At 46.2% G+C, this 16,195-nt stretch overlaps 1 protein-coding gene across 1 annotated transcript in view; it reads left to right on the top strand.

The window, feature by feature from the left end:
* The window catches only part of PTCH1 (patched 1), a 60,065-nt gene extending 48,803 nt beyond the window's left edge, over positions 1-11,262 (top strand). Inside the window, exons 20-24 of the mRNA XM_081067315.1 lie at positions 1,536-1,678; positions 4,857-4,956; positions 5,469-5,723; positions 7,322-7,871; positions 8,395-11,262. Of these exons, the coding sequence (XP_080923441.1) occupies positions 1,536-1,678; positions 4,857-4,956; positions 5,469-5,723; positions 7,322-7,870 (1,047 nt within the window). The 3' untranslated portion in view covers position 7,871; positions 8,395-11,262. The remainder of the gene's footprint in view (positions 1-1,535; positions 1,679-4,856; positions 4,957-5,468; positions 5,724-7,321; positions 7,872-8,394) is intronic.
* The last annotated feature ends 4,933 nt before the right edge of the window (positions 11,263-16,195 follow it).

Genomic DNA, 16,195 nt, shown 5'->3' with positions numbered 1-16,195 from the left:
AAGTTGAGAATTTGAGGCATCTCGAGCCATCTTAACTCTGTGAGCAGAAGCCCCTGCTCAGTGCCTGGAGCCCAAGTCTTCATCCAGAGACTCCGCACTCAGGACGTGGCGTTCTTACCCTCGCCTGTGTGTGAACGTCTATATACAGCGGGCAGTTACTGCTCTTACAGGGTTTGTCAAATGATGGAATAAAGTTGGTGAAGAGGATACTTCTTCCATGAATGTCTTCAAGGAATTGAGGAGTTTCTGTCAGTTCTCTGTTTCAGTAACATAACTTAAGTGCCAGAGGATAAACCAATGCGACTCTTAACCTCGTGGCCCAAGTATGGCATGAAGTGACATAGTTCCAAACCGTCTTGGTGCTTCCCTCCCAAAAGGAAACGGCAACTAGATCGACCCTGAAATCTCCCAGCTGAAAGAGAACACACGCATATGTAGAACCCACTTGAGAGGAAAGTGTGAACCCTCTGCACACCTTGTTAGACTTCTGTTTCTCGGTGGATTAAGGAGAATAAGCTTTCTATCCCTCCTCCACCGGGGGCGTCAGGAGTGGGACGCACCCTGCAGTGTGTTGTGAGCCAGAGTTTTTACGGAGCTGCTGCCTGCAGAAGCTCCTAGCCCTCTCCTCAGCATGCCCAGAGCAGCCTGAACTTTGGACAGAGAGGAAACGTGTGCCAGGGTTCCTCCCTGCTGGTTTCCGCTGTAGGACCACGCAGGGTGGAACACTAACTATCTATCCCACATTAAATCGGTCCTGGGTCCCACTCTCAAGCTGACGGTCAGATAACCGGAACTTCCTCTGTAAAGATGCCATTTGGTAAAACAGCATTCTTGATCTAGAAGAGCTTTAGAGAATGCAGAGGAGGTTGGGATGTGTCCACACGTAATCCACAGAGGCTTGACTTGAATTTATAGTACTCTTTTTTTTTTTTTTGGTGTTTTTTTTGTGTGATACCTCCATGGTGCTTAGATGTATTACAAACACAAGAGGTTGAACACAGCGACAGAAACTGTAACCTCAGCATATTCATGTGGAAATATGTATTTAGTACCCAGTGGCCTGCGACACTTAGCTAAGTCCATTCAGAAGTAAGATCTTGACCATCCAAAAAGTCAAGCAAAATGTGGTTGCGTTCACAATTGGAGGTCTCCCATGTGAGTGATGTGAGAGAATTTGAGCCGGGGAGAAAACTCAAGGATGGGTAGCAGTGACAAAAAGGGAACTTTTTGCTCATTTTTTAATAGTTTTGGTTTGGTGTTTAACTTCAGCTAAATATGCTTTCCCTCTTTTTTCATTGTTGTTATTCAAGATTTACATCAAGACCAAATACGACCGAATATCATGAACACAATTTTTTTAGTGTAAGCCTAGATTGAACTAGTTGAGTAACCCCGATTAAACGTTCCAATAGCTAAGTAGGAAGTTCCGAGAGGTTCTGCGGAGACAGAAAAGCAGCACATAGCATTTCAGGCAAGAGTGACCACTGACCAGGCCCAGTCAAGGACTGATCATCCACACTCCTCTCGTTGCACAGGCCTTTCTCACAGCCATTGGCGATAAGAACGGCAGGGCCGTGCTTGCCCTGGAGCACATGTTTGCACCTGTTCTGGATGGTGCTGTTTCTACTCTGCTGGGAGTGCTGATGCTTGCGGGATCGGAGTTTGATTTCATTGTCAGGTAAGCAGGAGCAGGAGAGAAGACTTCTTTTAAAAATCATTTGTTCCCGTGGTCTCTGTTGCTTGTTTCCTTCTGTATCTGGTAGATCGCAGCATGTCTTCATTGTGACTCAACTTGGCCCCCAGCTCTATTGAGGAATAATTTTACTTGGCAAATAAAAATCATATGTCTTAAGAACATGGTGTTCTGGTGATCACAGTCTGTGATGCCACTTTCTTTTAAGTGTATTAACTCAGAGGTAAGCTGAGAAATGCAAAGACAAGCTCTCTTCTAGGGCCCTCTTGGGGAGAAAAGATGAAGGGTTTGGAGCTGGCAGCAAAGGTAACTCCACAGCTTGAGGCCGAAGTATCACCCGTTATTGGTATTCCAGGTTAGAAATAATGTGCCCAGATTTCAGATTCGAATTCCCACTAAGATTTAGGATGCATTTAACATGGGACGTTGGTGTGAAACTTTGGAAATCCAAGCCTGGTTTGGATATTTCTCTTTGGGATCTCAGAACAAGCAGTCTCTGGTGAATTTAATGAAGAACGTGATTTTCTGAAGTATAAAAGGGGAGCAGGTTTTCCTTTTGAAGAACTTGAGAACAGCAGAGCAAGGCCATTGTCTTCTGTGAACGGCCTCGGCCACTTTGTGAAGTGGCTAGTCTTGGATATAACAGCGCTGCTCTGAGGAGGGGCCAGGCCAGAATCACCAATAAGTAAGAGATAGTCCAGAATTACAACCAGGGTAAAGCTGAACAACATGGGAGAAATGGCTGCATTGCTTCCGTAATCTAGAGAGAGAATCTAAACAGGCTTTCCTGGTTTGTGTGTCTCTGATAGGCCTTTAGTTTTCAAGTAAAAAGAACAGGGTTTTCAGTCTTAGCCGGTTTATGATGGAGAAAACATCAGTCCGTTGGTGTGTGCTGTACCCCATTGGACGGTTCAGCGTCCTGGAGCTCGGCCCTCCTAGAGTGATTGCCCGAGCTGGCTCACTCGTTTTGGTGTAGGGTGAGTGAAGAAGTGAAATACCTGTGACAATGTCGACCACACTTTTCAAACCGTGATGTGCCGATAAGGCATCTGCGGCTCTCTGTAAGGCAGGTCCGATTTCGTAGGGGTGGGAGGGTGGGAGCAGAGCCTGCGTGGCCCGCTCCTGGGTGCTGCCCGTGCTGCCCGGCTTCTCTACACTCTGTGAATCACGTCACAAGCCAGTCAGTACCTTCTTGTTTGCCGGCAGCCGATAGGTGTGTGCCCAAACTAGATCGAGGTTTCAGCACGGGTTTTGTTTTAATCTCTTAATTTGACTTTTCCTTTATTTCCTTAATATACATTTATTCAGGCATTTATAGTTGTTTCTTTATAGTATAAAAAGCCCTATGCCAAGAGTTTCTTTTGTATAATTTCTCATTTGACACAATGTGATGAGCCATTTCACGCAACAGCAATTAACGCGGGATCCCATCCCTCTCCGTGTAACTTACGGAAGAGACGAGTTTACAGGCAATTCAAAACCATGGGAAACGCAGGGCGTGATGGGATTCCAGAAGCTCTAACTCAGTCTTGTGGGGGATGCCACGTGAGCCTCACAGAGGAAACTGAGCCTGAATCCGAACAACCAGCGGGGACCCTGGATGGAGGGCAGAATCCCAGCTCTCTCACCTAACCCATGGCTCCTTGTGCTCTCCCAGAAACATCAGGGTTCTTGTTTCAAGCACTTGAAAGGGCTTCCCATTTTCTAGAACTGGATGGATTAACCTGCTAGAGCCCTCATGGGGGTCGACTAGATGAGCAGACATTGTATACACTAAGCGTCAGAAATCTAATTGGTCTGTTTATTCTGCAGTTAGATGGATGGGATGCAAATGTCTTGATGCCTGCTGCTGATATATGCCTCCGCCTAAAGTCTCAGCAGTTTACATTAGAGCAAGACGTTGGCTGCTTGGTTTTTACTAATGCAGCTCAGAAGTTTCTAGTGTTTACAATAGCTGTGAGGTATTTGTATTTTTATAGGGATTCTCTCTCCTTTCATCTAATGTTGAAACATATATAGACATGGCAAAGTTTGGTGCCTGTTCTGTTTTATGATCAAGAGGACCATTAACAGATAGATATCTTGCTCTCCCTCTTCCCAGGACATCCTGTGCTCTCCCCCGCCCCCTCTCCAGCCCAGCCCACTTACAGCAAAATTGCCCTAGAAATCGTTAGTGACAGAAACATACGTGTGTGCGTGCGTGCGCGCAGGCTTCCCCTCCCCCTATGTGGACTGTCCACCAGTGGCTGTCCTTGGCTGACAGGTTTACCTTGGTATTCATGAACAGTCCCAGACCTTAGCCCTCAGTGGTGGGAAAGCAGGGTCACTTGTGCACTCTCCTCTTCTTCATGGTGCTGCAGCCTTTATGTTCGAATTGGCTGACGCAAAACAAGAGTATTCAGAGATGTTAAATTGTTCAACAAAAGATTGGCCGCAGAGCAGCCCCATTGCCGGACCGCCCTCCCCCGCAAATGCCCCAGCAACCGCAGAATGGTCAGGGTTTTCTTGGCAGAAAGCTGGTTCCTGTGTTCTAAAAAGGTTGCAATTGGAGCTATTTGGTTAAACTGGAACTCACAGGATTCTAGGCAGAAAGTTGTGATTAATGAAAGCCCAGGGAAAACCTTACCTGATACGCTAGAGACTTAATTAGAGATTCTGCTCCAAGATGCAGAAGCATTTCACAGTGGATTAGCTGTCTGCACAAGCGGGCTGCTTTTCCTCCTGGGCTAAATTGTTTAAATTCTACACCCTTCACTTCATTTGTTTGCTTCTGCTGGGTTTTCATGGACAGGGCCCCTCTGCATTGTATTTGTGCTTTCAGTCTGCTCAGCCATTCAGTTCACATTCCATATTTTTGTGTTTGTGTAACACATTCATAAATAACATCACATGCCATGAGATTTCAGCAAATTAACAAACTAATTTTTTCCCCTCCTTTCACGAACTAACACTTTGGGTTGTGGAATGCAACCCTCAAAAATCATAAGGTTAAAAAAATCTTAATCTTGTGCTGAATTTGAACCGTACTTTTGTTAACAGTTTTTCCCCAGTGTGGGTTTTGCTAATTTTTGGTTTACGATGCGTTGCAATATTTGGGCATGTGAAGGGTAGCTTAAATTATCTTTGCTACAGTGAATGTTCCTGTTTCCCTTTTATCTTCAAGGTATTTCTTTGCTGTCCTGGCAATCCTAACAATCCTGGGTGTTCTCAATGGGCTGGTTTTGCTTCCAGTCCTTTTGTCCTTCTTCGGACCGTATCCTGAGGTCAGTAATTATGCTGTGTGTGGCGTGCAGTCCACGAGCCACCTGAATGCGATTTTTCTTGGTGTCACTCTTAATTTAGATATTTAGGTATATCCACATTACTGATGGTTTACTTTTTCAGTAAACATCTCAAAAACTATGGCTTTTTTCTCTTCAACATAGAGTATAGGGGATGTGGTACTGGTCTGGTTTGGTTTTTTTAAAGCAAGTGATTGGCAGCCTGGGTCTTGTAGGTCTATTATCAGTGAAGCATTTTCTACTCAAGATGAATATCTGGGCTTGAACAAGAGTGAAAAGAGTGTCACCTGCCTTTCCAGTGTGTGAAAGCAGAGGGCAGTTCCTTTGCTCCACTTGGCAGACCTTCGGGTCCTCCTCAGTGTGGCACAGAGGGAGGGGAACATGGGGTAGTGAGAGGGGCTGGGGACGGGCTGGGGGTACTGCCTTTGGAACTGTGAGTGTGGCTAACAGGTACATGGACGGTAGCACTTCTAATGTGGAATCCCCTTCGATAGGTGTCTCCAGCCAATGGGATGAACCGGCTGCCCACTCCTTCCCCAGAGCCGCCCCCCAGTGTGGTCCGGTTTGCCGTGCCCCCCAGTCATGTGAACAACGGGTCTGATTCCTCCGACTCTGAGTACAGTTCTCAGACGACAGTGTCAGGCCTCAGCGAGGAGCTTCGGCAGTACGAAGCGCAGCAGGGCGCCGGGGGTCCTGCCCACCAAGTGATCGTGGAAGCCACAGAAAACCCTGTGTTCGCCCGCTCCACGGTACGTCGTACTCAGGGGCACCCCCCCTGCCTGCTCCGAGCAGCAAATCAGGCAGCAAAGTGGAGGTTACGTGGAATCATATGAAATTGCCAATATGTGTCTCTCTTTAAACTATTAAAAAAATGTCAGTTTCATATAGTTGGATCGAAAAGGGCAGAAGCCAGTAATGGCAAGTGCACCGAGCAGTGGCATATATCTTGTACAGGCTAAGTACAATTTGAGCTGAAGGGCCAGGGGAATGCGGACCTTGCCTCTCGCACTCTCTTTTTATTAAGCTGCATATCACTTTGGAATAATACTTTTTAAAACTAGTGGGATTTTTATTGCCAGCAGAAGTGCTGTATTTTTTTCTCCCACTTCTGTTACCTTTAATTGCTTTTGGTACAGAATTATTTCCGTTATTGTCTTTACCAGAGCTTTTGTGGCCCCGAATGCAGTCTAGGTGGCTGGAGAGCAGCAGAGAAGCTTAGCCTGTGGTAATTCAGGAAAGCTGTGAGCAGCCTGGGGACCCTTCTCACAGGCTCCGAGAGCCCCGGTCGCATCCTTCACTCTGCTCCCCAGGTTGTCCTCAGCACCCCCAGTCCTGGAGCACAGCACACAAAACACGTGGAAGGTTCTAAGGCTCATATTCCTTCCACTGAGGGCCTCCTGCTGTCCCTCCAGGAAATGGGTATTCCAGTCCCAGGTCAGAGCAGGCCTTCCATGAAAGAGGGGCCAACCAAATAACCTAAATTTTCCTCCTCTTTCTCCCCTTGCCCCTCCCCGGGGCGATGCCTGCTGAGCTGCAGTGTGAATCTGGTTTTGTTCAGCAGGAGCCTAAAAATAGGTACAAGCTGAACGACTTTGAAGTTGGTCACGGTCCTTCTGATTGATGTGGCCACTGTGTTGCTCCATGCTTTGTATAGAGACCCAGAAACCAGATTCCTAACAACCGAGCAGAGCAGCGCTGCCCCATAGAACTCGGAGATGATGCAGACGCCCTCTGTGCTCTTCAGTACAGTAGTCACTGGCCACATGTGGCTGTTGAGCATTTGAAATGTGGCTAATGAGACTGAGGAGCTGAAGTGTGAATTTTAGTTCATTGAAATGTAAAGCTGTACGTCCCTAATGGGTACCATATTCAACAGCGTAGGTGGACAGTCCTGCCCACGTCCAGCATTTGGGCATGCCAGGGCCACATGCTTAGCAATGTCAGAGGAAGAGGAGCTCAGGATCTGACCCTGCTGAGCGGCGGATGGGGGGTAGCGGACTGTGGGAGGGAGGCATTGCAGATACTCTCCAACCACAGCCCGGCATTTATGGGCGGCAGCCGTCTGTGTCGAGCCAGCTGTCGGAGAAAGCCTAGCCGTGGAGGCACTCCTTCGTCCCTGGAGGTTCTCAGGGAGTGAGTTTTTCTCGTCTCAGTGAAAGGCCCGTTGGCTCCCCTGGGCGTCTCCCGGCCATGGGAGATGTGGGTTGACGGAGCGCTTGGTAAAGGAGCGGTGTGTGGGTGGCCAGGCAGGTGCCGGAGCCAAGAAGAGAGGGCTGGGAGTGGTGGGGGTGCTGCCCAGCCTGGGGTTAGCGCCTGGCCTGCTTGAACCTGCTCTCGCCCTCTGCAGGTGGTCCATTCGGAAGGGAGACATCACCCGCCCTCGAACCCTCGACAGCAGCCCCACCTGGACTCAGGGTCCCTGCCACCTGGGCGGCCAGGCCAGCAGCCCCGGAGGGAACCTCCCAGAGAAGGCTTGCGACCACCCCCCTACAGACCGCGCAGAGACGCTTTCGAAATTTCTACTGACGGGCATTGTGGCCCCAGCAATAGGGAGCGCCTGGGCCCCCGGGGGTCCCGCTCTCACAACCCGCGGCCCCCAGCGTTCACTGCCGTGGGCAGCCCCGTGCCCGGCTACTGCCAGCCCATCACCACCGTGACGGCCTCGGCCTCTGTGACGGTCGCTGTACATCCCCTGCCCGCCCCTGGGCCCGGGCGGAGCCCCCGAGGGGGCCTGTGCCCGGGCTACGAGGACCACCCCGACATGGAGCCCGGGCTGTTTGAGGACCCCCACGTGCCTTTTAACGTCCACTGTGAGAGGAGGGATTCCAAGGTGGAGGTCATAGAGCTGCAGGACGTGGAATGTGAGGAGAGGCCCCGGGGCAGCGGCTCCAACTGAGGTGTGTGAGGCCCAAGGGACACAGAGGGACATGGACAGCAAAGCTCCTTGGGGTTTCTGGGGCCTGGAGCCCCCGGGCATTGGTGTGTGCCGAACTGAACGTGAGTGACCTTTCATCCCCAAGGCAAGGCTGCCATGTCCAAGCTCTGTCATCCTTGGAGAACTAGTCTTGTCCCAAACGGGGTCTCTCCCCTCACTGTTAACCTGTTGAGAGTTACTGCAACTTAACAGAGATGCTAATAGCAGCACCTTTCACCTATTTTTCAATCTTTATTAAAGTGCCATACAGGTAGGTATGATAAATGTACAGCTCAGTGCATGGTTACAAATGAACATATTCGTGTCACCAGCTCACAGGTGGAGGAAGGGATCATGACCAGCCCCTAGAAACCCCTCCTGCCCTCACCCAGCCCCACACCATTTCTCTTTCTATAAATCACCTTTGCCTGTGTGTGTGCTTTATGAATATGGACTCATATACCTGTTACTTCGTTTGACTTCCTTTTTGTTTTTTTCTTTTAAAGGGTGAGTAAAATCTGAAGCAAAGAGGCCAAAGATTGGAACCCTCCCACCCCCCCACCCCCCCAGAACTGCTTGAAGAGAACTGCTTGGAGGTGGATGTCCTGCACCAAGATGGCAGTTCAACGTTACTGTAACCAATTGTATTATTTTGTGAAATATTTCGATAAATATTTAAGAGGTGTACACATATGTAATATACGGAGGAACAGATGTAAAGTAGTGTGATCTGGGGCTTCTTCACTCCTGCCCCAGAGTGGGCAGTGGGCAGGCTGCAGCACGCCCCTCCCTGTTTGTACATTGGTCTCTGTGCCACAACCAAGCTTAACTTAGTCTTAAATTTCAGCATATGTTGCTGCTGCTTAAATATTGTATAATTTACCTGTATAATTCTATGCAAATATGGCTTATATAATAGGATTATTTTGTAAAGGTTTCTGTTTAAAATATTTTAAAGTTGCATATCACAACCCTGTGGTAGTATGAAATGTTACTGTTAACTTTCAAACACGCTATGCGTGATAATTTTGTTGTTTAATGAGCAGATATGAAGAAAGCACGTTAACCCCGGTGGCTTCTCTAGGTATTAGTTGGATGCGATTCTTCTGTTTGGCTGTGTATGTGAACGTGTGTGTGCTTTCCCAATATACTGTACTGTGATTTTGTTTTTCCTGTTTTTGTTTCTTTCACTGTCTGTAAACCCTTCGTGGGCTCTGCCCTGGTCAGGCTCGAAGAGTCAGGATACCGTTATTGCCTGGTGCTGGTGGAGGGCTCGCCTGCCCTAAACATCGCCTGTCCTTTTGCCAGACCCGCTTCACATCCAGGGCATCTCTTAAGATCCTGGGCCGCCATCCGGAGGCCCCAGCTTGCGCCTCCGAGGAGATGAGTTCCTTCAGGTGGAGCTTAATGGTGGAGGTTGTCGCCTCAGGGTACAGAGCTAGCGTCTGTTCACTTCATTGTTCAAGCATTGGAGAACATGCCTAGTGGTGAGCCTCACGTGGGCCGTGAGCTTAGTGTGCAGCCTTCATTATACCTCTTGTGACACACACACACACACACACACACACACACACACATGTGCGTGCACGCACACCAACACACCCCCACCCCCAAAAAAATGTAAGAGTGGATTTGAAAGTGTTTTAGAGACAATGGTCCTGCTACAGGTCGAGAAACCTATTCATTCTGGGCCCACAGAGGTGCTGTTTGAGACCCTACAATTGAAACGCCCTTTCTTCTTACATTGCACAGTTGGTCAGGGCTTTCTGGATCTGTTTGCATCTTTAAGAATAAATAGCGAGCATCCAACACGGAGACATGGAGTCACAGGTTCTGTAGGGTATGAGCTTCCGCAGGATCCTTCTCAGTGTGTTTATATTAACATTATGGGTGCATACTTCCTAAATAAATCGTCTCCTTCCTCTCACCGTTTTTAGTGTTCTTTCTATGTGACATTTATCCACAAGCAGGAAGATGCTTATTACGTACACCCCAGTGAAGAATGGATATGGAGGTAGATCTCTCAACCAGGCATTATTTTTAAAGATTTGCTTCTGTATCGATTCTGTCGTCCTGCTCTGAAGCTTGGTCTTCCTCAGCCCTTAGCCAGAGACCAGCGAAAGTTGGGGAAGCACTTGGCGCCCAGATTCAGCTAATACAGTAGCGCACAAATGGCAGCTCCCGTTATGCTCTCCTGTTTTACATGGAAAATCTTAATCGAAAGGCAACGGGCCCCCAGTAGTACCCAGCAGTGCAATGACCTCAGATCCTGAACTCGCCACAAAACTGTAAGATACTAATTGGAAGCCACCAGGTGTGTTAATATGCCAGGGGCCCCAACAGCTACTGTTTGGTGTCTCTGTTACCACACTGTCTACCTACCACCCAGATCTGCTCAGAAATCTTCTGTCCTGACGATGCAAACTTCTGAGGTCTGCTTCCCTCTGGCTCATGGCTTGCCCCCACTTCTTTCCTGAGCCCAACTTGTGTGGTGCATGACAGCTCGCCCAGCCCCTGCTTTCTACAGCGTAGAACTTTCTCCGATAGTCACATTGGCAAAGGGAGAACGCAGGCGCTGGCAGGCAACTAGAGTCTCTCTCGCTCACTCTTTTTAAAATAGTTTTATTTTGTCTGTCTTATTTGTTCATTTGGATGTTTTAATTTTTTTAAAAGAAATCTTTGCTGATATTTATAATTTTGTATCATAAGAATGTTTTCCTACAGTATTTGTCATGCCAGTTTATAACAAAAAAATGCAGGGATTTTTATTTCTATTGGAAACACTATTACAGCTATGTTTTACTTTTGAACAGAATTTTTATTTGTATAGAGTGCTTACTAATGTTAAATAGTTCAGAGTATATAACATTTTCATTAAGGACTCATGGTAGGTTTTAGTGTAAGGAGTTTAAAGGAAATAAATATTCAAACTGCGTCTCTTTTCTGCCGATTTTGGTGGAAATGGGTTTGTGTCATTTCAATTACAAAGATAAAAGTATGCCATATAATTTATTTATATGAAAATTTATTTTTGTAGTGTATATAGTAGTCGTCAAGTCTTTTGACAGAAGTATATTTTTAAAGAATTTATATGTGATGAATCCATAATGTCTGGAACTTTGCTGAGACATGAGTGGGGCACACTTTTCATTGTAAAGTACAGCAAGGAAAAAATATGTTTTAACAGTGTTAAGAGAGTAAGATCGAGTAAATATTCACGCAATTGTGAAATGTGTATTAGTTACCATTTGTGAACTAGTGTGGTTCTCATTTTAAATCTTGGAAGGCAAAAATGTACAAACTCTCTAAATATTAATGTTCAAACACTGATAGAAATTCTAACATGAATAAAAAATAATATAACTTGTTGGTTATGTCTTTGTTTATAGAATGTTTTTTGATTAAAATATTTTATGGAGGCAGTTAGTGTGTCAGGCCGTCATAAACTTTGTTGTTTCGTCTTGCTAACCTTGCCGAATATTCATTTTTTGTTCTACTTCATGGAGGCATTGTTGATAGAAAAAGAGTTCTGTTTCTGTTTTCTGACACCAAGAAACTTCCTAAATTACCATTCAAAATGATCCCTTCTTATATCATCTCTTAACATTTATTTTTTATGTGATGCTTAATAGAGGGAATGTTTATAGAGACAAATTCAGTGATTGTTAAAATAAAATGAAGGTATTGTACTTAAACAGTAGCTGATAATGTGGGGCTGATTGAACCCGATGCAGAAAGTTATTTTTCTGAGTGTTTGATATGATGATGCCTTATCTTTAGTAGAGCCACAGAGAAAAATCAGGCCAGGAATAGCATCCCCACTTGACAGCTGGAAGCAAGGAGTGGTAGGGACGAACTGGAGACCCAAATTGCTTTAAGCATGTGGTGAGGTCAACGAACTGCAGCCCACAGACCTCTTGTTTTTGTGCAGATTTATCAGAAGATACTCCTTCATGTACAGATTGTGTGTGGCTGCTTCCAAGCTACAATGGCAGAATTGCGTAGTTGCAACATGACTGTATGTCCTGCAAAGCCTAACCTATGTATTAATACTAACTGGCCCTTAAGAAAGAATGCCAGCCCATCTTAGGGCAAGGGTATCATAAGCCGACAACCCTCAAGTGTGGCAGCATTGGCCTGCCTTCGGAGCTTGCTTGAAAAGTGGGATCTCGGGCCACCCCAGACCTACCAAATCAGAATTCCAGGAATCTGCTTTAAGGAACTGTCCTGGTGGTTCGGACACACCAGCAGGGGCAATCCCTAAATTCCTTCCAGCAGAATGTGGCCATGGTTCTATAATTTGACTTGGTTACCCGGCCATTGCGGGCCAGATCTGGAAACAGCACAGCAATCCCGACTTCTCTGTGTGGTCTTTCCACAAAAGCACATGTTCATCTGTGGGAAAGAGTGGAGACCTGTGAACTCCGCATTTGTGTCTGGGAGTCAGGAGAGGAATTCCCCATAGTGCTCGGCCACCACTGTGGGACAAGACCTCAGTGGAGGGCGTGGACTCCTGACCTTGCTGAGGGAGGGCCAGACCAGGCCAGACCCTCTGCCACCCTCCCTGCTGAGGGTTCCAGGTGACCCACTCTGACTCGGGCAAGTCACATGAAACATCAGAGTCTCTGTCCTCATCAGTAAAGAAATTAAGGATGATGTGTGTCCCTCACTGACTTCTGGAGGTTGAAAGCCGTGATGGTTGTAACGAGGTCTGGACCAGAGGGGACATTAAGAGTCAAATGAGAATCACCACAATCTCTGTGAACCCCACACAGTTCTGGTTCAATCACCAATTCTCAGCTTCTTAGACTTCCCCACCCCCAAGGTGACAAGAACCCTCGTACAGAAACCTGAATTGCTATGGGAGGGTTTTGTACTTACTGAATCCCTTTTTCGGGACATTCGAGGTATACAGTAAACTGACCAAGGAGTAAGACACCCAGGTAAAACAAAATGGATACTCTACCTGGAAAAAATAATCATACTAAGCAAGGTTTTCTGTCTTAAAAGCTTTCTGCCTCCTCCTGGTATCAGTGATATGTTCCTGAGCCCTTCAGTAGTGAATTTCATACATAATGCTCACTTGGTTCAGTCACAAGTCTTAGGGGAATATGCACTCCCCCGAAACAGCACGGACAATATTGATTGCTTAATTGGAATTCAAATTGAGAGACGCTTTCTTTTAGACTTGCTTTATTCCACCAAAATGTCCATCACCATCTGATCTTACAGTCTTTATAAATTACATATACCTAAGTAAGCTCAGTTAGTTTTCATGTTGGCCTAGGGAGAAGTTTTTCACCAGATTTGTGTCCCAAAATCCACCATATTTATTCAGGACTTAGGTAAACATAAGGCCCCATTTTTTTTGGCACAACGGATGTATTTAACAGCTTCGGGAATGCTGCGTGCTGCTAAATTTCGGGCAGCAGCCACGTTGATGTAAAAGCAGGTGTTTCATTTTTGGTAACTGGCAACTGACCTCTTAAAAGGAGAAGTGGAGATGACCTATTAATCATCCAAAAAAAATGTTTGCCAAGTTTTAATGACTTTTAGTGAAGACTGAACCTAATGAGACCATGCCTCGAACATGAATCTGTGTAATTGTTCATATTGTCGTGGTGGGGACATGTTGGATGACACTTTATGCATAGGTTCTCTGCCAGGAAATTACAACTGTCAGCATAAAAATCTTGAAGGGATATTCTGGTCTGTTAGGAACATGATGGACCTTAGGAAAACGGGGACCCAGGACCCTCCATTAGAAAAAGAAGAGAAATAGGGACAACACAAGTTAAACCTGGCATAGCCAAAGCATGTATATGCTGCAAGGCAGGGTGTTTTCATGCCTCCTCCTCAAGGAGTCCCTTTCTTGGGGCAAAGGAAACGGGGCCATTCAGCTGAGAAGCTGTGAAGGGAACTGGCCTTGTAGAGAGCATTTGTCCTGAGAATGAGACACACCCCCACGAGCAGCGTCACCCAGAAGAGGCAACCACAGCCATCTTTCTCAAAGTCAACTGACCCCTTTACATTCCTTTTTTCCTGGAGTGTTCTCTTCGTTTATCTGTTTCCTGTCCACAAGACTTGAGGCTGAGGGTATGAGTGTGAGATGTAAGCTACCCACAAGGCAGAAACGAACTCCAATAAGAGTTCACACTGAAATAAGCCCAGGAAATACCTATCAGCAGCACCGTCTTCATACACAACACACAACAGCTTGTTTGCCTGCGGAGAGGGGTGGAGGGAGGTGGATAAGAACCTGTTTTATTTTTACGAAGAAAAAAATCGTGTAGATGGAGGAGAAATTGATGAGCAAGTTCTGACTGGTGAGTTATTATATAATAATGAGGATTGCACCATTAAGCCCATGTAGAAGTGCCAAAAGAAAAAAGGAAAACCTTAGTAATTACAAAGTTCAGACAGCAGCAGCGGTAGGTAGACTCCTGTTGAGAGCTTCTTACAGCAAAAGGAGAAGCAAGATGAGGCAAGAATGGAGAAAAGTAGGGGGCTTTCTGCTGTGGACTGAGAAAGAGAACAGCTATCTATCAGAGGAGACGTGTTCAGATGTCCAGAAAGTGAGGCGGACACTGGAAAAGACCCAAGTACCACAAAAAGTAGGAAAAGACCATTAAAATGAGGAAGAGGTATGAAGACAGGTAAGAGTGCTAAGAGACAAAGACCTCCTTCCAAACACCCACAGCCTGCAAGAGCAGTTGCCAGTCCGTAATACTTCAGTGTCATGACTGCTGACGTGTCAACAAGCACACCTGGGCCCCTATCCGCGGATGAGTTTTTCTTTTCCTAGTACAGCTCCCACCTCACAGGGGATCGTGGAAGGTTACCAAGAATCATGGGAGTTTGTCATGAATCATGGAAGGCAAACGCTGTATGAGACATTTGCCATCGTGTATCCAAGAAACCTAGAGAAGTGATATGACGTGCCTCCCTCCATTAGCCAACACCTTCAATAGTCAAGTCAGTTTAGAAACTGGATCTAGTCCAGTTCAATGTTGTTATTTTCCCTTGTTGCCCTCATCACCCCTCCCCCCACATCTGTTTCATGTGTTAATTTCAAAGGCATGGATGACTGCTATCTACACAACGACTATCGCAGAAGAGTTTCTGGGCCTCTCAGCCACCATGTGCACACAGACTACATGTCTGCACTGAAGGCAAACAGCTGCAATGGAGGAAGCAATTAGCAAATCTCTGAATTATCCTTCTGATTACACTTAAATTCCAAAAGCTAATTGGCTAAAATGTTCCTCCTTAATTAGAAGCAATTAATATGTGAAACTAGGTATGCATTTCACAAGAGAGTTTGCATTTCATGATTGAAATCTCATAGTTCATTTACTAATGGTCTCTAATGGCCTGTAATCATAAGGTGCACACAATTAAGGTGGGATTTTCAAAGTGTAAGTAAGGGAGGATGCCTGAATTTATGAATTATTCTTTCACTGCCAAAGATGTAGCCTGCTGCCACCTTGGGCTGCAAAACACACAACATGAAGGCACGTGCTTGCCAAGCACACCCACATGGGAGGGAAATCCTGACCTGTCAACTTTGACCCCTTCCGAATTTTCTCCTCTCTACTCTCATTCTCTCAAGGGTTGTCCTCTCTGAGAGGACTCTCCCCGCACCAAGATCAAAACAAATCTATCCAAAATACAGATTCCAATGGTGGAGCCTCACCATGAGTAGCAAAAATGCTGGTAATAAAAACCACCGTTTCTTGCTCAAAAAAGGTCAGGACATAAGTTATTTCACCAAACAAAACCAATAAACATGGTATCAATAGAGACTCGAAATGAGGAGAAAAGCGCGCTAAAATGCAAGAGGAGATAGAAAATAGGAAGAAGAGATGGGGGCAGGGCAGTGAAAAGAATGAGAAATTAATAATTATGGAGATATATTAAGAAAGCAAGAAGGAAAAGGCAAAGCCTGACTAAGAAGAAGGTACCAGCAGAGTTGAGGCCATAACAGGAATTCCTCACCACACACCAAAGTAATTTTCTGAGAATGGTGGTGTTCTAAAACCAAAGAGGGAAGACAGATTATAAAGACACAGTGCCTGGCTTTCTCACTGCCTGGCCATCTTGGTGGCTACTCCTGGTTGGGGGCCATCTCGTACTCTAGACAGGAAGATGGTGGGAGCAAAGATGAAAAGTCAGTGGAATCAGTCAACTGTAGACCCTAACTCATTATGAAAAGTGGAAAGTACGTGCTGGGGTATAAGCAGGCTCTGAAAATGATCAGACAAGGCAAAGCAAAACTGGTCATCCTCACCAACAACTGCCCAGCTT

This window comes from Rhinolophus hipposideros (genome assembly GCF_964194185.1).
Source record: "Rhinolophus hipposideros genome assembly, chromosome: 11".
NCBI lineage: Eukaryota > Metazoa > Chordata > Mammalia > Chiroptera > Rhinolophidae > Rhinolophus > Rhinolophus hipposideros.
Note: the sequence above shows the minus strand (reverse complement) of the source record. Positions and strands in the feature narration are given on the sequence as shown.